At 39.7% G+C, this 23,159-nt stretch overlaps 1 protein-coding gene across 1 annotated transcript in view; it reads right to left on the minus strand.

Annotated features, from left to right (window-relative positions):
• The window catches only part of gfra3 (GDNF family receptor alpha 3), a 65,690-nt gene extending 43,525 nt beyond the window's left edge, over positions 1-22,165 (minus strand). Inside the window, exon 1 of the mRNA XM_051421253.1 lies at positions 21,237-22,165. Coding sequence (XP_051277213.1) covers positions 21,237-21,276 — 40 coding nt within the window. The 5' untranslated portion in view covers positions 21,277-22,165. The remainder of the gene's footprint in view (positions 1-21,236) is intronic.
• Positions 22,166-23,159: the final 994 nt, after the last annotated feature.

Raw genomic sequence — 23,159 nt, forward strand, 5'->3', positions numbered from 1 at the left:
GCCCCCAAAACGAGTTAGAGGAGATGATTTATGCCACGCTCATACCTGTACAATAAATATAAAGCTAAAGCCAGACGCCAGTTAGCTTAGCTTAGCATAAAGACTGGAAACAGGGGAAACAGCTAGCCTGGCATAAAGTAGTAAACACAATGAATGATTAGTTTCCGTTCTGGTGAGCAGTTGGCACCTTGCATGGCAGCCACTGCCATCAGTGTGTGAATGTGTGTGAATGGGGTGAGTGAGGCATGTAGTGTACAGTGCACTGAGTGGTCGAAAGACTAGAAAGACACTATATAAGTACAGTCCATTTATTATTTACGTTATATCTCATTATTTAACCAGTCAAACTCCTGAAACCATTTTTTTTAATTTAATATTCAATATATCAATATTAATTTGAAGAGATGATAAGATATTAAAGTAGGTTACAGAGAAATCTAACCCAGAGGAAAAGAAGACAAGCAAAGCCAACATTATGTCATTCATGTATATTATTACTAATAGCTAATGTTTTACATTATAATTTTTCTATACTGTGACACTAATCAAACCAGCTTTATTCCATGCCTCACAGACGAGTGAACCCAGCATAAGAAGACCACTCTGGCTCTGTGTCACTGCTCCAGACAGTCTAATACCACATCAAAAACACTGCGCTGTCTGCTGGCCTTTACTGAGCTTTCCGTTGGAATATACAGGAAAAACTAAAAGAAATGTAAGCGGATACCCTCACTGCAGAAAACCAAAGCAGTGACTGCTTACCACCAAAGGTGGTCAATAAAATCATTAATAATGAGGATCCCACATTTGATTTTGCTGCTTTTCCATGTGATACTTGTTATAACAGCATGTGACAAATGTTTTCATCCAGAGCAAATACAGGAAATGCACCATAACATGCAAATGTCAAAAGCCACTGTAGGGAAGAGGTCAGAGTGGATTTACATCCCATTTCCTACCAATAGTAAATATTGGTCTCTAACCATGACCGTGATATTCTTTATAATGCTCCATCAGCAGAATGATATCATCTGTCTGTGCCTTAGAAAACAAATCAGTGCTGAAAACAATGCTATGGTTAAACTTTGGTTAGGTTTAGGCACAAAAACAACATAAACATGTACTTTGCTAAGGTTAGGGGAGCTTTGTCGCTATGGTTACAATAAACACTTGGTTATGGTTAGGGAACGATTATGGCCCAAAAGAAACACAAGACTTTCACCCTGGAGACCGCTGTTCGTATAAATTGACTTCTTATGAGTTACATAGTGTTTGGTTTGTCCATTCTGGGCTACTGGCGGACTCATGGTGTTTGTAGATAAAACAGCTCATTCTAAGGTGACAGAAACACAACAATTCTTATATTCAGCTGATTATACACTAATGAAAACATATCTATAAATATTAGATTCCATTTCTGACAATAGATCCTCCTCAATGTTACACACTGGACCTTTAAGTTACATCACATTTATTGCAACAGTTACACAGCTTTAATCACGAAAGCTTTATTTTGAAAGTCTGACCAGACGTTGCATATTTATTGACCACGGAGCCCTGCGTGTACGGAAATGACACTAGATGGATCACTACAGCGCCATATTCTGAAGCTGGTGGCCACTGACCAAGCTGCAGTGTTTGATGAGTGGAGAGTGAGAACATGGTGGGTTTTAAATGAGGTTCTCTTACTGTTGGAACAGAATCTGTCGTTATGGTTTTCGTCTCAGTCTAAATGCTGGTGAAGAAGCAAATTAATGCTGTGTGGCAAATACATTGTACAGTGCCAACTTACAATGTAACAGAGCCAGAGCCAACCTTTTCTTCCATACTACTCTGCCTCTCTGTGACAGGACCCCCCACTGAACCAAAGTCCCACTGAAATGAATAAGGTAGCCAGTGTTTTTGTTGCCTTGTTATTGTAGTGGTAGCCCCCTTTAGGAGTTTCTCAAGAGGTGTTCCCACAGGAAGTCCAAGCCACAGTGTGTGTATGTTGCCAAGCCAGAAGGGCCTGACTGACTACAAAGAGGGCCAAGCATGGAAGTGAAATTGTTTAGCTAGCAGTGAGCCATTTTCCTCCCAGACTCCAAAATGTTCAGTCAGAGGAGGAAGGCTCTTCACTTATTTATCTTCACTGGAAAAGAGTACATGTCGATAAATAAATGTACGTGCCATCATTTTGGTAGAATTTCCAAAACCTGTTTGTCATCAGTAGACAGCAGAAGGGAAGATTAAACTTTTGTTGCCACACTATGTCTGCAGGCAGCACGCAGCACTCTCCATCAGCGCTGGTGGAGTTCATCATTGTTTTCCCATTGAAAACAATGAACATCCAGTATGCCATCTGCTGCACGCCAGCACTGTGTGAACACACAGAAGAGTCTGGAGAGCTGCTTCGAGGAAGACCATCATTCATACTGAGCATGTTTGTTTAACATTCGCTCAATCCAGCGAGTGCAGGTCACGTTTCTCGCCAAGCGTTCCAGGTTTTGAGCGGAATGTGCTGCTTCATTTTCTCTGACTCACTCCCAAGAGCCATACATGTTGGAGCACACTCTCCCATCGAAACAGATTTACTCTCCACAGCAACGGGGTCAGCTATAGTAGTGTTGAATTACTTTACAGAATACAGATAATGATTTCAGAGGCAGGTAGGCTTACAACAAGTGTTCTATGCACTCTTTAAAGTCCCCTCCAGTCAGAAATCAGTGTTTCTTCTTGTCCCTACAGTGTGATGTTTGAATGCTGTCTGTGAGAGTTTGACACTAGAAGGATGTTTTCACATTCATCTGCTCATCTGCCCTTTGCTGCATGTCACCTCTAACCCCCCCCCCTCTCACCCCCCTTTCCTGTCTATTTTTACCTGTCCTATCAAATAAAGGCCTAAAAATATATCTAAAAAGTTTTGGTGTTATTGTGTGGATAGTACATTGACACGAATGGATTTAATCAACACGCAATCATTTTCACCATTTGCTTAATTTTTAGGGGGGTTATGTGCCAGGTGGTTTCTTGGCTGGGTGCCTGACAACCTCACGGTGAGAAGACTCCCGGATGGCAACGCAAGTTATTTACATAGTACATTGATTTATTTTATTTAACATAAATTTCACCAGGTAAAAAAAACACACACATCATCCACAGGGGTTGAATGAGCACAGAAATTGATTGGGCAAGATTAAGTCTAGACTGCATGTCGTTTTAAGACCAAGGACCATAGTAAAATAGACTCCTTTTTCCAGACTCATATGTGGCACCTTTAAGTCTATTGTTGGATCTAAGATTGTAATATTATGTAAAAATACAAACTTAGAGCATATATATTCAGTTCAATTCAATTAAGTTTTATTTGTATAGCGCCAATTCATAACAGAAGTTATCGCAAGACACTTTTTAAATAGAGCAGGTCTAGACCGAACTCCGTATAACATTATTTACAGAGACCCAACAGTACCACCATGAGCAAGCACTTGGCGACGTCGGCAAGGAAAAACTGCCTTTTAAGAGGCAGAAACCTAGGACAGACCCCAGCTCTAGGTGGGTGGTCGTCTGCCTCGATCCGATGGGGTTAGAGAGAGAACACTTATATGGAAGCATATTTGTGTAAATCAAACTAAACTTCTTAAATATCAAACAAAAATAAGAATTTTAGAGAGAAAAAGCAAAAACATGTAATCTCAAAAGTACCACTTACACACACCCTAAATAGCAGCACTGAGCATTCATTACCCACTTGCTAACTTTACTGGATCCATACGAGATCAATAAATTGTAAGTGTGTACATTGTCTTGACGTTTTTCTCACCATAACCGAAACTTGCTGCACTGAAAAACGTCCAGGGACCCGAGCAGTCAATCAAAAACTTGTAAGCCAATGGGGACGACCCCTTGATAGTTTACACGATTATTTGTTCGCAAGTTATACTTTTTACTATGAAGATGACTTTTTTTCTTCAGTTATTTTTATTCTTTCTCAAATTTTTGTTTGATATTTAATTAGCTGTGTTTGAATATGTTAACACAAAACAGATTCCATATTGTTTTTTACACAAAGAAACCAATCATTACAAATACCGTTGATAAGTACACCACATATAAAGAGTGGGAGATTTGTGTGATGTAAACAGCTGTCTGTAGAGATAATTCCTTATTACGCCGGAGGGACAAAATAGACAATAGAGTGTAAAAAACATGCAGGTTTTGCAGTCAGTGTGGACTGACAGATTTGATCAAATGGAAGCATATTTCCTCTGTGAGATGGGGGAGAAATGGACACAAAAACTGTTTCTGTCACTAAAATACATAGCTGATGATATAGCAATATTAGGGTTGTAAAGTATTGATTCTCAAAAACACTATCGAATAGATAGTTTACACATAAAGACTCAAAGCAGTGGTTCATTTTGTGTTTTGTTTAAAGTCGCAACCGTTAGATAGCAATGTTTTAAACATAAACTGAGGGATATGATGTTGGATGTTACAGGGAGTGTGACAAATACAGATCCCACTGTTCTGGTTGCATAACAAAAGTAAACTAAAAAAAGATTTCATGCATATGGCCGTGTGTTCTTTATACTATGAAGTTAAAATTAGAAAAATTGTAATATATCACTTTGCTGACAGTATCATAATATAATGCAATATACTGAATTGTAACCCTATTGTGTTACGTATAGTATAACAATACAGGGGTTACGATACAGTAACTGTACCACCCTTTTTGGGTAATTCTGAGAATAGGAAATTATGTAGAATATCCCCAAGTGTCATCATTATACTCTTAGCACTTTGTGTGTGAGGGTCAGATAAACAACATATAAACAAACATATAAACAAATCAATCACAAGCTGCCCTATGGCAATGAAGTGTGATACAGAGGTCAATACAACAACCACCTGCAGCTACTTCACCTATCACAGGTATCAGCTCAAACACCAGCTCATCATCTATTAATGATGCACTTCAGCATCAATAAATCATTACCACATGAATTCTGAGGTGGCAATATAATTAGCATAAACAAACAGCACTAGCTCCTCCAGGTCTTCACAGTGTATTTTACATCGTGTGCCACCGAGTTGGAGTTCATCTGACACATGCTGTACTCGATTACAGCACAACTGCAGGCAATCCACAGTGTGATTCCACTTCTATTATTACAACCGCACTGTCTCGCTGACTTACCTGGTCGGAATATACTGGCTGTTATCAGCTGCTCTGTACAAATATCTTATATTTGGCACAGAAAAACTCAGAGCTAGCCGTGGTGAACGAACAGGAGAATTAAGTGTTTCTCTGGGTGAAAAGTATTCCCAGCACTGTGATGAGAAGTGGAAGTGATGTGTTTCACATTTTGGGTTTTGTTTGGAACAAAGAGAGTAACTGGTTGGTCAGAATGAAAAGTGATGGCAAATTCAGACGAATCAGCAGAAGAAGAAAAGAAAGCCATCAGACATCTTTAAATTTAAATTGGACATCCAAGAAAAAAAAACCTCAGGGAAAAGGAGGTCTCAGTGGTGACCACAATGTTTGCTGTAAAACAGAGCTTCAGAATCAAAGAGGCAAAATATAGACATAATCCCATAGATTCTCACTTAAATGCCATGTCAGTTTAAGATGTGTGGAGGAACCATTTTGGAGGTAATCAGTATAGAAAGCCAGTTCAATTATTCATTAGCATTTTACTGTGCTGTAAAGCTGAAGTAGAGCTTTGGTATCTAAACATGCAATTCAAAGTATGGTCGATGGCCATCTTTTTTTATTTGAAATTTGCTGCTATTTGAACACAAAAATTTAAATATCTAATCAAATTGAAATTCCAAAGTCTAAGCTCAGCAGGCCATAGCTTATAGTTCTGTGGGGACAATCACACTGTCAATCTGACCTATCCCACAGCTTGTTGCCCTATCGATAAACTGCCCATCTGATGTTCAACAAAACTAACTCCAGATCGACCTTCTAGCTTTTAACCTTACCACACAAATTTATCAGGAGATGGAGTCATTCATAGTGTTTCACATTCGAGCTGGCTTAAATCTACACAGCTTGAAATACTTTGGAATTCAAAGTCCACTTAGGGGAGAGTGGGGTAAGTTGAGCCAAAGGGTAAGTTGAGCCACCCCTTGTTGCTAGGAAATGATAAAAAACATTGATCATGTGACCAAATATTTAGGAGGAAGGCATCATTTCATGGAGTCTGTGAATGTAAGAACCACATGGGTAAAGTGGTTAGATATTTATTTCCAAAAAATTTAGTCTATCATAAGTTTCATGAGAATTGTGTTTAGATCAAAATAGATGATTTTAAATTTGTTTTATACATCAGTTGTGGTATCTATGAGCTACAACATGAGCTCATAAACCTAGCATAAAAGTGCACCATTTTAACTGTGGGGACTAATAAAGTCAAAATGGTAGCTCTGGGGTAAGTTGAGCCATTTGGCCAGGGGTAAGTTGAGCCGGTGGCTACAGCCAAAATACACTCAATAAGTGTATCCAAAAACATATTCTGTGTATATTCCAAAAACACAGCTGTTAATGTTCTCTTCTTAAGCACACTTTAAGGCATTCTCATGTTAAAATGGCTCAACTTACCCCATACACATGGTAAGTTGAGCCACGAGACCACTTTTTTGGACATGCTATATTATTATGTTTACACTTATTCTGTTTGTTTGAAGGGACGCACAACATCCTTAAATATATGCAGATATATTAGTTAGCGACAAAACTATGACTGCCTTGATGTAGTGATCCTAAATATGAAAAATGGCTCATCTTACCCCACTCTCCCCTACCAGCTTTTTCTGGGGTTTTCAACCATATTTTTATGTAAAGGTCCAGTGTGTAACATTTAGAAGGATCTGTTGTCAGAAATGTAATATAATAGTATGTTTTCATTAGTGTATAATCAGCTGAATATAGGAATCGTTGTGTTTTTGGTACTTTAGAATGAGCTGTTTTTATCTACAGACGTTGAACCATGCTCCTCTCTGGAAACATTATGACGACACAAACCGCAAAAACTGTGATTGGTTCGCTTGATGTATGTGCATTGAGTCTATACACGCTGCAGGTCTCCTTCCATGGAAGCTGCAATGTTGAAACATCATATTTCTACAGTAGCCCAGAACGGGCAAACCAAACACTGTCTGTAGAGAGGGCCTTTCACCTTTCTTTGCCAGTTTTGCAGCCACTGTAGATCCTCCTACACACTTCACCGCCCATTCTCATTCCCAGGACCTCAAAAACAGATGCAAACGATTTTAAGGTAGTTGAAATTATTATTATTAATGTCGGGCTCCACATCGTCGGGTCTAACTGTATTAGTTTAATCAATTAATGGTTGTCAAAATGTATAATTATCAAAAGATAATAGACCGAGGACCAGGTGGAGAGATTATATCTCAACACTGGCCTGGGAACGCCTCGGGATCCCCCAGTCAGAGTTGGGCGATATGGCCAGGGAAAGGGAAGTTTGGGGTCCTCTGCTGGACTTGCTACCCCCGCGGATGAAGCGGATGAAGATGAGATGAGAGATGAGATGAGACTTTAATTAATATTAAAGATCCTCAGGGCACCATCCTTAAATAAGGGAAACAATAGCCAATAATTGATCAGTCTCATAAAAATACACTAAACTATTAATTCAGAAGTCAGATTAATAATTAAATTAATAACTACAACCAAAATCATTAGCTAAAGTGGGAGTTTTGGAGTTCTACATAGAAGAGGTTGGTATCACTCACTTTTGTACGAAATTAAATAGGCCACCATATGTAGATTTATTAAAGGAATAATAAAGGCAAACAGAGGAAATGACACTTTATACAATCTAACTTAAAGGAACTAAGTTAGAGGGAAAAGGTGTGTGTGTGTGTGTGTGTGTGTGTGTGTGTGTGTGTGTGTGTGTGTGTGTGTGTGTGTGTGTGTGTGTGTGTGTGTGTGTATGTGTGTATGGTGTGTGTCCTTTGTCCTCTAACCAGATGTTTCAATGTATGAAACACGTGTTGGTGAGAGACAAAGAGCATGTAGAAGCGGGAGGGTTTGAATCCCTCTCCTCGTGTGTGTGCTGAGGTTTAGGCCGAATATGTGTGTGTGTGATCGTAGATTAACGGTGCCGTTAAAAGGGAGTTAGTTGCATGCAAAGACGGTGTCTGTGTGAAGCATAACATTAAACTAACATCACCTTAGCACTGTCTGAAAGACTACAGTTACTACAGTAACCTGAGTGAATCAAATCAACACCACAATACCACAACAACCTGAATAAAACACATCAGTAACATTAACAGTCATTAAACAGTCCTTGTTTAGCCGTTAACTCTGTTAAGTTATCTGTCTGTGCCCAGTACTGACGGTCCAAAGGAAGATGAAGAAGAGTCGCGGGTGCTGCGTGGATCAGCTGGTAGTCCTGTAAGCCAGGCTGATCAGAGTTGTGGTTCTGAAGTCCAAACTGTCTCTGCTGTGCGATGTCCGCTGGCTCAAGTAGCAAGAGGAAAAGGCGTTTCGCTCGTTGCTCTGCAGAGTTAACGACTCAGCGTTAACATCGTGTTGCTCCCGTTAAGTCAGCTGGAAGACTTTCTGGTTAAAGCTACAGATGTTGACTCCCGTTAGCGGTGCGCTGGCCAGGGATGGCAGGAAAAAGCAGGCTCTCGTGCCGTCCTATAATCCTTTGTCGTGTGCTTTCATATCACACCTTGGCCGCACTCTCGGCCCCCTGCTGAGGGGTCTGTGATCTGGCGGGCCCTTTTTCTTTGTCTTCAGTCACTACAAGCAGGCTTTATTGCTTACATAAGGGCCTCACTGTAGTAATGACCATTTCTTTGTTTAAGCACATGGCCAGATCCCAACATTAATAATATTTTTTTCATATTTGGGACCCCTTTCTGGACTATATTGGAGATCATGGAGCCCACACTCTTTGGAGTGGTCTCTAGACTAGCATGGATTGAAGTCTTGGGATACATCTCCATGTAGGTCCCAGTGTCAAACATGCAATTACATGAACATTCTGTCTTGGTGTTGGTGTTTTCTTATTCATTTTAATTTCTTTGTGTATTTATTTTCAGTTTTTTCTTACATGTGGGGAGAATATGTTCTGTGTTGGGGGTAAGGTAATGGTTTAAAAAAGGTTATGTATGTTTATCACGCCCTTCTAGATTTGGTATGGTATGGCCCTTTGGAAATCAATAAGTGCACTCCTGAAAAAAATATAATTGTCTTAACTTAAGGTCTACTTAATAGCTTTTCCTGGAGCTTCCTGAAACAAAAACAACATAGTTTCCAAGGTCAAAAATAAACTCGTCTCATCAACAAATTATTTCGTTTTAATTAATTATTTTGTTTAAACCATTTTTTTGGAAAAACTGGGTGTGCATGACAACCCACTATCTTGAAGAAATAACAGCCCTAATATGCTAATTTTTTTATTAAAAATCACAATCACAATGATGGCTTTAAGTCGTATGATGTCCTTAGAAAACCAGGGAACAACCAATAAGGACGGCTGTGGTTCAGAGGAAGAGCGGGTCGTCCAGTAATTGGAAGGTTGTTGGTTCGATCCCCGGCTCCTCCCACCACATGTCGAAGTATACTTGAGCAAGATACTGAACCCCTAATTGCTACTGATGATGTGTGAATGTGTATGAATGCGTTAGTTTCTGTTCGATGGGCTTTGCCATCACTGTGTGAATGTGTGTGAAAGGGTGAATGTGGCACGTAGTGTAAAAGCGCTTTGAGTGGTCTGAAGACTAGAAAGGTGCTATACAAGTACAGGTCCATTTACCAATATCAACCTTACTTCATCAGATTACATGTGTTTGACAGCATGACAACCATCAAATCTTTAACACCATCTCAGACACTCCAACCTTAATGCCACACCAAAGCCACACAGTGGTGGAGCAGCTCTCGCTGACGTCAGTAGAAGGGTCTGTTTGGCTGATGGCTAAAGTTTGAGGGGCTCATACTGGAGAGACAGACTGCGTGTTTGCAGCCTGTGATTAGAGGACATCTAAGGGTTGCTGCATGGACTTTGGCTCCCTATTCTGTGCTTCCTTAGTAAAAGCTTATGTTGAGAGCCAATAATTGGAGTCTGAGTGACCTTTTAACAGAGCAAAAACTTCATCATATTGGTAAAATTAGTTCTGCAGCACCAGGGTAGGTCAACCAATCTAATAATAAAAAAAAATTGTGGGAGCACGAGCATTCGGAGCAGTTTGCAGGAAATCAACGATATGAGCTGAGCTTTGGTTCCCCTGTCTGCCACTTTACACAAGCAACCCAGCACTCTTCCATCTCCTGCATTTACCACAATAATTCACACAGAAGTCAGCGTGTCACCTGCAAATTTCTAATCACATTTCACAGACACTCAGAGACTCTAAATCACTAAGCCTCTACATTCTCATTTCCCTCTGTTCCTTGTTTATGAAAAACTGAGGTAATAGCGGAGCATAATTAGTGTAATTGTGATCAAAGAAGAAATAATGGATAATGTCTGAATGGTTGCAAAGGTCTCAGACAATGATGAATGACTCCCATTTTTCTCTACATTTTGAAAAGGAACTCCTGCAGTCTCATTGTTTATTAAAGGAGCTACCACCAGTTCCTTATGTTTTGGCAAAGTGGGACTGTCAGCCTGTTGAGGTCTACAGGGTAAATGCTTGGGCGTCATGATGTCAGGCTTTATAACAGCCAGTAACGCTCCTTTCACACATACAAAGCCATACACTGGAGACACAACGGGATGCAATCAACATGAACTGAACCTCAAAAAACCTGCTGTCCAAGCAATTGCACTTTTTTTTTTACCTACGTAAATGTACAAAATGAAAGGCTGAAAAAGCTTTACAAAGAAGGCTGCGTTGCAGTCTACAGGTTCCATTAATTATGTGTGATACAACTTACAAGTATGAGTATGACAAATTATTTCTGTGATTCATTTTCTCTAATGCAAAGGTTTCTCAAGAGCGAGGCCTTCTTGATTTTGAGGGGTGTAAGAAAACGTAAAAAAATCTACACAGTATCTTCACCGATCAGACGTAACATTGTGAGCACCTGTGCACCCTGGTGGTCAGAATGTTCTACAGCCCCATATTAACAAACTGTGATGCACTGTGTGTGTTGCTTGTTTTTTCTGAAGCTTGCACCGTCCAAGGCCTTCATCACTCAATAAGGCTTTGTGGACACCCTTCCAATCTTGTTTATTTAAACTGCACAATTTCCCAGCTCTCCCTCTGCTCTGTCAATGCTGCTGCTGCTGTCCTGCATCCGTATTGCTGCCTGCTGCTCTGGAAGCCCCACCACCACCCCATCATCCACCTGTAGGCTCCAACTGGGGGGTTTAAGGTATTTGTTAATCGGAGGTCGGAAAAACACATCACAATACAATACATTAAATAATTAAATAATTTAATGTCTGTGTTTTAATACTTCTTTTAGTGCCAATACAATTTTTCTCAGTGAGTGTTTCAATGCCAGTGTTTCTTTTTTAATTTCATTTTCTATGACAAAATTTAAAGCCACTGTCTTGGCACCATATTTTTTGCATTTTTTACATAATAACAGAATAGAGCATACAAGAAATCAGAGATAGCTGGTGAATGGCACAGAACAAAGGTTGCAACATACAAAATGGTGATTGTACATTATCAAGGCTTTATAGAAAGTCGGGTAAGGAAGGTTTCAGACAAGCAGTCTGAATCAACACAGTTCCAGCTTGAGAACTGGGATGCTGGGTTGCGTCCAGCAATTTTTGTAACTGTCTGAACTGTAACTGAAGCTGTAGATGTGGTTGGAGTATACATCATAAGAAATAGATCTTCAAACACACTTAAGCCTTTATCATGCTAAACCCAAGTCCACCAGGTTGCTCTATTTTAGTTCTTAAAGCTCTCAGTATGTATGCAGTATGCACAATACAACATCTACAGAGAATATGTTATTTACAAAGCCTTGTTTGTTGTCAGGACTGAACAGCAATTTTTCCAGGTGATTATCCAACAGTTGGCTAGCAGTCTGTGGCAGGTAGCTTACTGTTAGTCACTAACTTAAACCATTCCAACTTCAATGATTGTTCAACAACAATTCACATGCAAGCTAAAAGCAATGAAAAATAAAATCTTTGATTTTTACTGTATAACTGTTGTTTGAGGTTAGAGCTAGTTGCTACCCCCTTTTTTGTCTTCACCACAGTTTAACAGAAATAAGCCACAGGAGTCACAAAAATGTTTTGCAGCATGTTGTATCTGGTTATCTGTGTGACCTTAATTTAATTTTTTTAATTCTGCAGAAGAGGTGAGAGACCTTTCAGAAGCTTCTTAATGACCCAGGTAGAAGAATTAATATCTTCTCCACCTTCCCAAGATTCCTGGATACAAAAAGATTGGATTGATGTTTGTAATGAAATGTTTCGAAATTACTTGAAATTTGAAAGTATTTCTTGTAGTAGTAGTTAATAGTAGTAATTCTTTCTCAAAGGTGGAACCAGACATTACTCTATTTGTTCTTGAAGCCAAGCCTCTCTGATGGGGAAACAGTAACTGTTGCTTTATTCATTATTTTTATGACTATTATTAAAATTAGGAATTAGATTAGATTACAATTCAGTTCATTCTGTGACTCTGAAATTTAATCGGATTATTATGAGCAATAGATGGATGACTGTTTAAAACTCATAATGCCTCTTTGTTCTCATTGAAACTTTAAAAGTATTACATTTGAAGAATTTTCAGTTTATCCTTGTGACTCTGTCCACAGCATACAAGAAACTGCCTCCCTGTTGTTGCTGATACATCTTCTTTCACCAGGGTTAAAGAAGATGGGTTGTTAAAAAGTGGATTGAATTGTCTTCATAGGCATTCCTATGTCACACTAGCCAGGGAGATGTTTGAATAATCACTTTAATAATGTAGTTTTCTCTCTCTGTTTCTTTATTCCAACCTTAGTCATGCTGCAGTTTGGAGGATCATCTCCGCAACCAGCAGGGTCAGCAACCATACCTCCTCGCTGTTGGGAGTCAGAAGGACTAGATCGACAGCTTCTACATCACCATGGATAAGCATCTCATTTCATGCCAGGCAAGGTATGAACATTTTAAAGCACATTTTGCCTTTAATTTGTATGATTCATATGATGATAATATATGATGATATATACTATATTATATGATTGTGCATTGGTTTACACATGAAAAGGCAAAAATAAATGTTACATTTGAAAATTATTGTGAGTATTGTAATTATTGTTTTAATTAATATTAGAAAAATTCAGTGTAGATTTTACACTAAAATGACCTTCACCCAAATAGTAAAAAATGTAACTCAGAGTAAGGCTGCTCAATTAATCGAAATTTGATCATGATTACGATTTTGGGGCCAAACCATCTCAAAACTAATAAAATCGGAGGGAACCGATTTTTTTTTCATTTTCTGTTGTGCAACGTTGTATAGAACAAAAGCTGAGCCCCTGAATTGGGACAAGGCCACAGTCTGCGTATTTCGCGCATGCGTATATCCGTCCCTCCCCCGCCGCAAGCACTGCACATCATGCGCTCGGTATACTCGCCGTTCCCGACCTGTCACGCGACAAGGTGAAGTCACGGGAGCGCTGTAACTATTTATACTTGCCTCCGGTGGGTAACCCGGAGACTTACAAATGTTTATGGGGAAAGGAAAGTGAAACTGAGGACTTCCTTGCAAAGTGTTTTTGACAAATGTCCAATAAATGCAGCATGTTTCTGAAGTTTAAGAAAATAATCGTTTGAATAATCGTGATTTCAATTTTGACCCAAAAAATCGTGATTTTGATTTTTTCCATAATCGAGCAGCCCTAACTCAGAGCAGTGTTATGTCAGTGTTAATTTAACCCTGTTTTGCGAGTTAAAGACAGGACTCTGGCAAAGTGTTAAATGTTTAACTATTTTAGTTTTTTTTATTTAAGTGTTCATTTAACTCTGGAGAGTGTGTAGCTATATAAACCCTAAAAAAGTGTTGGAATCAACTCTGTGGGAGTTAATTCAACACAGGGCTTTTTGCTGTGTAGTGTCAAACTCTGCACATACATCCTTCTGCAGTCAACGTCAAACAACAAGAAGAGAAACAGATTTTTGACCACAGGGGGGCTTCAATATTTGTTAAAATTACATTTTCCATACATAGCATTTAATTTTATATTTTGTTTTATTTAATCTAATACTGACTTGTACTTGACTCTGTCAATTAGGTTTTTATTCTTGAAACCTATTTCATGCACGCACACACTTATCACTAAACACTGATTTTGTGCTGAAATGTGTTTTGGAAAATGAAGATTTACTTCCATGGGTCACATCATATGGTTTTGTGCATGGAGAGGAGAAAACACATTTGATTCAGTGTGTTTCCAAACATATTTAGGATTTGAAGAACCAAACTAAATGTCTGGCAGAGGTCCCTTCCTGTCAACAGGGAGGGCAGTCTGTCAGGAAGACTAACTGGGGATTGTGGGTCCAGCCACAGATCTGAAGCCAGTCTCTGACACATCTGTCATCATGATAGCAGATGGGCCTGAGGTCAGGCCGCGGCTGACCTGGGATCAGCCCAGGCTCTGACCGCAGAGAGCAGCGGTACCTTCAGGGACCACTGACTCGAGTTTGAGTAGGGACACACACACACACACACACACACACACACACACACACACACACACACACACACACACACACCACTCAATCTAATGCCTGTTTACACACTTGACACACGCACACACACACAGCCACGGAAGCAGAAGCCAACACACCATCTGCCGCCCCTGTGTTTGAGTTCCAAATCCCAGTTATCAACAAAACACACAGAAGACCTCCAAACTACCCCCTTGGATACACCATTCCCTTTGAGAAGAACTCTATCACAAAACACACACACACACACACACACACACACACACACACACACACACACACACACACTCAAATATCCACACCCAGATCAGATGGAACCAGGTGGATGGAGGCCAGGTAAGTTGCTCATATTTCATTAAATTTGACAGAAGAAGGAAGATGGATTTCCTCACTTCTTTAACCAAGTTCATTCACCTCACACACTTTTAATCCTCTTCATCTCTCTCTCCCTCTCCCCCTCTCTCTCCTCTGACCCGGGACGATCGCCTCTCCTATTCTGAGCAGCTTTTTACACTTATCATCAAAGTAGGTTTATGATGCTCATTTCTCTGGCCTCATTGCTCTACATAGACATCATCTTCTGTCACTGGAGATCAATACAGATAAGACATTCTCTCCCTCTCTCTCTCTCTCTCTCTCTCTCTCTCTCTCTCCCTCCTCTCTCTCCCTCTCTCTACCTACTGGAAGGGCTCCTGTTGTTCAAAGCACACGCCCTGCTGTGGAATCATTAGGTGTGGTTAGCACGGTGAGATAGCCTACAGCCTACACTTTGAAACATCTGACACCTGTGTCTGTGAGTGTGTGCTATGTGCTAGTGGAGGTTGTGTGTTTAGCTGAGGTAATGTCTAAAGTTAGTCAATATAATTAATATTTTCCTTTTATTTTAAGGGAATTTCATTCATTTTCATATTAAGGTTATTTTGCTGGTTATATTGAATGCTCAACCACTGAAAACAGTTATATGATATCTTCTTTTTGCATCAACTTGGGTGACCAATTATAGCAAGCTTATAGCGTCGCACCATTCACTTTCATCAACGTCCTGTGTCGAGGTAGAAACTGCTCCAGAAAGATTTCTGAGAGCTATGAGACAGTAGTAGATGGTACAAATATGAAATGAAACTTATATATAATTACTTATTGGCAACCAAGCTAAGGTAATGAACCTGTGGACTGACTATAAGCTTGTTATAGGACAAAAATGTTTACAATGGTGGAGTTAACAGAACAGAAGAGAAAAAACAGACTGAAGCTCAGAAAGCTGTTGTGACTGATTAGTGCTAGGTCAGCTGGTTAGCCCAGCCAGTACATCACAGAGTTTCCATAGTTAAATATTTGGTGAAGAGCCATGGATTAACTCTCTGGTCACTCACCAGGCATTAAGAAAATAATCCTGATCAACTCAGGGAAGGTAGTTGTAAGATGACATGTTGAGTTTTTCTTTTTTACACACCACATCTTTTGTTCATACAAATGTCATTTTACAGAACTTTTAGCAGCTCTTTCTAGTTTCAATGTGCTCCCTCTCAGCTCCACCTTTTCCCTTTCTCATAGACAGTCTCGCTTTCTCCTGTGCTGTCCAGTTTTTCTCCGCGCTGTCTCCCACACATTCTCCACACACTGACTGAACAAAGTGCTGATGTGTGTGAATGATCACAGACGATTCAAATGTTGCTAAATTCTCACTGTTGCATGGGAGTATGTGACCTAACAGAGCCCTGCACACTTAAAACCAATGAGAAGAACACAGACAAAGCTAATTTCTCTCAAATTAAGTAACAAACCTGTTCTTACTTTGGTAGAAAAATGTGTATTTATGTTGGACCTCATCACATCAACAGATCTAAGGGCCTTTCAGGGGAACCAGAAAAGGAAAAGTGTTAAGGGGTTAAAAAGATATTCCCTGTGGGCAGCTTCACTCCCAAAGTATCGGTATCAGTGTAGGTCTTCAAAAACCCACTAGTGCTGTCTAGGCAAAACAAGCCCTGTCATGCACCCTCCCACCCCTAAAAATACACACAAACATGCACACCTGCCTGCGAACCGATAAGACGTCAACCACCGCCGCTCCAAATGTGTTTGCACACCGGCGTCGGTTGACTGCACTTCCTCATTGAACGACTTGAACAATTTATTCTGACGCGCCACTGAATCCGAGGGGGAATTTAGATTGAGATTGAAAAAAAGGAAAATCAGACACGACCTGAAAGCCTTGAGGGAGAGAGAGAGGAGGGGAGGAGAGGGTGGATAAACCTGAGGCCGAGAGACAGGGAGATATATGAGGCTGTCACTCAACATTACAGTGTCACTACAAGCTGGACAATCATTAACACGGCTAATGAACACAGCGGGGCTGTGCTGTAGCACAGACCATGCTCACATAAAGCCACTGCAGGGGAATTTCATTAGTCCTGCTATAGCACTGATATAATCCACTGATTTCCAACCAGGGGTACTTGTACGGCTGGGGTTACGTCTGTTGTTAGCAGGGGCTACCTGGCAGGATGTGGAGTAGCTCAGCTAATTCTAAAACAGAAATGATGGTTTGATATACCCACATACGTGTGTTTAGGACAAAAATAAGATGACAAATATGCTTTCAAATTGGTGCGAGGCTGATCTTTAGTGTATTTATCGTCACAAGACTGCATATGATGGGTCAGTTGTAACACCTGCCACTGAGATTGAATGAAAAGTAGCTAGAAAAAGACAACAAAAAGCTTAAAGCTGCAGTAGGTAATTATTATAAAAATAACTTAGTTATACTCAAAGTTTCATTGTGTTCTGACATTAGAACATGAAAAATCAGGTTCCTCTGGCTCCTCCTAGTGCTCCTAATGGCATTTAGAAGAATCCACCGGGCCTGGACAAAAACAACCAATCAGAGCCAAGAAAGATAGAAAGACGCTTTGGGTTAAAGGCTTGAGTTGATTTTTGATTGAGTCTCATTCCCAGGGTCCCAAAGCGTCTGCATTTGACGCCCTGGGAATGAGACTCAGCAATTAGCTATCTTTCTCGTGCCTCCTAGTGCCATTAGAAGCAGTAGGAGGAGCCAAAGTAACCAGATAGATTTTTCCTCACAGATTATCTGTCTTGTGTACTACTGTCAGGATATAGTGCAAGCTTCAGCAAATATGACAAAAAGTTATTTACCTAAATATATATATAAATATAATATATAAATATTACCTACTGGAGCTTTAGGTAATAGATATATGGTTCCAATTTCTGCCGCTCCACGTGGTAAAAGTGTAAATGCAGACTAAACCGAAATTACTGAAAAAAAAGGCCACACAAAAAAAAATATATATATAAACAACAATCAACAATTCTGGGAACTATATGTCCTGTATGGAATAACATACTGCCCAAAATTAACCACAACCATTGTAGCGATATTGTGATGAACAATGACGATGACGGGGTCCTACCATCTAATAAGGCTGCTTAGGTTTGAGCGATTATGTCGATTAGTTGTCAACCATTAAATTAATCAGCAACTATCTTGACAAACAATTAATCCTTTTGAGTCAGTTTTGAAAAATAAATATCAAATTATTTTAATTTCAGTTTCTTAAATGTGCATATGTTCTGGTTTCTCTAGTCTTCTGTGATAGTATGCTATGGATTGTTATGGCATTGTAAATGTAGAAGATAGAATATATACAATCATTGATTCAAAAGAGATCAAATTCATTGTTTTGAAGGTACAATCAGTCATTTTATTATAGCACCCAACTAATTAATGGTGAAAATGATTGACAGATTAATTGACAATGAAAATAATTGTTAGTTGCAGCCCTGATATCTTCTTAATACAACAAGTGTAACTACTCCAACACAAAAAAAGAACCCCACATATCCAACCAGCAATGTAGTGTAATTAAAGCTGAAAATGATTTGTAGATATCCTACCTTACTGAATTAACATTATGTATGGTTATACATTAATAGAAAAACAAAAACATTGATTAAATCTGAGAGGCAATTAAAGTCCACATCTGAGTGAACAAAGTCAGTTTTGGCACGCAAAGGCCATCTGAAACTAAAACTGATTCGTCATCCTCCACCTTTTAAGGAACATCGGGTGACTTCCCAGAGTGCTCCGTCAGTCTTGTCTTGTTTGTCAGTCATAAACTATGAAACACATCCAACAACAGCCTGATACGTATGGGCGTGTCCTGTTCATGCACCATCAGTGAGGGCCCTCTCACACTCTCAGGCGCTCAGACTCTGACCAAAGAACCAGGAAAGAGAGAGGCGAAGCACAGAAAAGTCAGATTTTGCACTCAAATTTCCTCACTGCCCACATTTTAGAATCAACACTGATTTAAAATTCAGTTTTTGTCACTATTGACCTTCCATATTTACCCTCAAAGCATTGACAAATATACAGCTCTTATCTTCACGCCTCTTTTTTGTCTTTATAAGAAAGGTTTTTGGCCCACTGACCTGACTATCCTCCACATTTTTTGACCCTCACAGTCAGTAAGTGTTTTGCAGTTTGTTTTCAATCTGAGAACACTCTTTGTTTTTGTTAGTCCAGCTTTGGTAGATCTGCCTGTACACTGACCCATACATTTTCTAATAGAATAAGAACCATGGACACTCTCATTTTGTTTTCTTTCATGCTAAAACTCCTTTTTAGCTCTTTGGCTAGTACTGCCTCGCACCTGTCTGTGACCCTCAGCACACAACGTCGTCGTGTAATACCAGAAAATGGTTGTTTTAGGCTTGTCCACAACTGAATAACCCTTTAAGTGCTGTAAAGAAGCCTAATTTCTCTAGGTTTTCTTTTCATTTACAAGCTTTTAGTGGCCACACACAGACTCCTGAACAGATCACCTCTTTATAAAACACACAAAGAGAAAAGGGAATGACATTAACAAGACAACATCACACCCAGCAGCAATTTCATCAAAAAGCTGCATTAATGACAATATGATAGCGTACATTCACCCCCGCAAATATAAAAAAGGTCCACTTTTACATTTTGTTTCACTTGTGAACTTGCGAACTCGAGGAAAGTGTTTTCGAGTGTGTGTGTGCGTGTCCGAGAAAGCAAATTCTAAGCAACTATTCATGGCATCAAGGTGGAGTTCTTTAAAAATGCTTTTTAGCCAAAGCCGTGCCCTTTATCAATGCTGTTTGTATAAAGCAGGGATGAATTGTCTTCAGGTCATCATAAAATAGTCACAACTCGATCAGGGGTCTTCATTAAGAAAACAATCAATGGGGAAAAGATTTTAAACAGGTCAACTGTGGGTCCAAAACAAGGTCTGGTGGTTCTATACAGAAATTTTAATGCAAAAGAAACTTGTTAGAAATTATCTATAAATGTTCTAACAAGAAAAAGCATTTCTGTAGCCATAAGTGTCTGTACGGGCATATAAACTGGCACAATGGTAAGAATATCCCTCTTTAAAATGCCCTAATTGTCACTTAGTCAGTTTATATACACACACTATGGGTCTCTAAATCAATGAATTTCATGCCTGAATCTTTTCCTTAGTATGCTGCTTAAATCCCCCTGAAATAAAGCGGTTAATCATTAAAAGTGACCAAGGGTCTTTTTTAAACACTTAAAGTTGTTTATTCCATTCACCTTCCTCTTAATCTACATTACACATTTAATGATATATTGATGTATATATTGAATGCTTATTTTATATTTATCATTAAGATTATGCTTCTGCTTTACTTATTTTATTTTGGCACTTTTTTTTCATCTGCAAATGGCAAAATATGCCATGTGAATTTTCCCTTGGGGTTGAATAAAGTATCTATCTATCTATCTATCTATCTATCTATCTATCTATCTATCTATCTATTAAAAACGACATTATTGCAAAAATAAGCTCATTATAAAACATTGCATATGTAACCATTTCTTTTTCTGTTTTATTAGAACAAATTAGAAGATTCTTTAAGTGTCTATAACATAATAAATGTAATTCTTGTAGTACTGCTGGCAGTGAAATGCAGCCCTGCTCTAGTCTGACTGAGGGTTTGATACCCATCAGTCACCATGTTTCTGCGTTCACTCATCAGTGTAAAGTTTCAGTGCTGGGAGCTGGAAGGGCGTAGCCTAGTGGCGTTTAAAAAATAGCGGAGAGATTTATTGTCTTGCTTGAACTGAGAGCACAGGACCACATCCAAAAAACAAAAAAAGCAGATTGAGACAAAGAATGATACTAGCTATATATAGAATGTAAACAGTCAGAAACAGCCGCATGAAAAATCTTTTACTCTGCTGAAAAGTTGGGAGGAAAAAGATGCACTTATTTACATCCCTGTGGCTCCACAAGCGTGAAATTGACCAAAGGGGCCAAAAAAAAGAAAAAACTGCACCTCGGAGTCTCCTAATGGAAGCAGATAACACAAAGAGGCAGGAACAGCCTATCTCTCTGCACTTTGGAGCAAAATGTGAGGCTGCAAATGAAGTGTGACTTCCCCGCTTCCCATCCTCGCCTCCATCTAACTTGCGAGTCATCTAGACAAAGACTGGTGTTGGCTCAAGTGCTTCACCAGAAGGATTTCTCTTTTTTATTGTAAGAATCAAATCACAGAACGTACCTGAGAAGAACAGAGCAAGCCCAATCCCGAGGAGAATCATCTTTGCTGTGTTCGGGACACCGGAGGAGGGTTAAAACGGGGATGTGGGACGGGACTTGGTGCGTCCTCGGCTGGTCCAGCAGCACCGCTGTGCGCCCCGCAGACAGCCACCCAGCCTGCCGCTACATTCACCGACTCTATCCGTCCGTCCGCCTCCTGTTTGCTCTCTGCCTGCGACGGTAAAGTCCCGCAAGTTTCAAATCCCCAGATGGAAGCAAGGAAGGAAGGAGAAGCCTCGGAGGAATGTGTCGGAGCAAAGTGCGCGCCGGAGAGGCAGCCTCGCTCAGAGTGTGTGTGAGTGAGAGTGTGTGTGTGTGTGTGTGTGTGTGTTTGTGCCAAGGTTCCAGCCGCTGCTCTGGAGAACTACTGGATGGAGGAAATGTCAAGCGTCACCGGGCTGCAGCTCTGCCCGCGGACAGTCATCCCGACGCGGCTCCGCTGGTGAAGGGGTCCCGGCACGTTCTGCGATCATGATGCTGACAGCGGGAGGCTGGGGTTATTAACTGGTGATATCCCTCCCCCTCCTCTCCCTCCTCCTCCTCAGATCATCATCATCATCATCACCTTTAGGGATAGTATAGCTAGGGATGGAAATAGATCTTTACTGTCATCATAACTGAGATGTTTTTAAGTTGAAATGATTCATCCCAAAAGACTGACATTAAATGCATTTGCAAGTACCTTTTTAAATGTGCACCCAAGAGCCCAAGTATTCTCACTTTTATCTATAAAACACTAAAGTGTATTGCTAATAATTCCTTTTTTTTTTCTTCTTTTATTTTTTGAATAAGTGAATACCATTAACCCAAAGATTAAATGGATTTTTCTCATTTGACCGCCTCCCCAGCAGTATATCGGAATAGCATGTTTAATGATTTGCACACTATAGAATGCTTCCACATTGCAACAAAATCAGTGAAGTCTGAAAGTCTCATACAAGATACACGACGCAGTTAAGAGAACCATAGTTCCTATTATGCATCTGAATGACAAAAAATGCATGAAACTCATCACATCCTATAATTTTCTAAAAAGAACAGCATGGCTGTGACGCTATGCTAGGGGAAAGCCTGTCGGTTTTACACAACTGAATTGTGGTCATTCTTTGCACATAAACTGGTTGCTTAGGCAGCAAGTCATACAGTGGTATTGCTTGAACAAAGTATTATCATAATATATTGTAATTTCATAAAACATTTTGTATTAATCGCTTTCCTCCAACAGAATCAGGGTCACACGTCCCAGAAAACCTGGGTATTTAGAGACTTGTTTTCCAATTAGGAAATTGATTAAAATGACCAAAATATGGTGAGAACAGCAGAAAATGAGCTAACACAGAGTGTCCCACAAACACTGACCACCTATTTGTAATAGACCTGAGAAACTTCATCATGAACCTGCATCAATAAAAAAGGAGGAATAAAACTGGGGAAAATATACAGTATGCTATATGAATGAGGGAACCCTAAAAAAAATAATTGTGTACTTTAAAGCTATAACTATAATCATTTTTAAATATATATTAAAGGTCCAGTTTTTTAAAGTTTTTGTGGCATCTAGTGGTGAAGTTGCAGATTGAAACTCCCTCGCTTCACACTCCCCTTCCAAGTGCAAAAGAAGAAACTACAGTGGCTGCGAAACGCACAAAAACATGACTGCCCCTATCTGGAGCCAGTGATTGATTTGTCCTTTCTGGGCTACTATAGAAACATGGCAGTTCAACCATCGACACATAAGAGATGGATGTTGCGCCTCCACGTCTTCCCTCTGCAGCTTTAATGTGCAGAGGTCACAGGCCTAGTTATCAATAAAAAAACAAGGCAAATTACATTAAACATGAATTCTAACATTAGACTAACATTAACTAACGAAAACAAACTTACC

Source organism: Dicentrarchus labrax, unplaced genomic scaffold, assembly GCF_905237075.1.
Source record: "Dicentrarchus labrax unplaced genomic scaffold, dlabrax2021, whole genome shotgun sequence".
Classification (NCBI taxonomy): Eukaryota; Metazoa; Chordata; class Actinopteri; family Moronidae; genus Dicentrarchus; species Dicentrarchus labrax.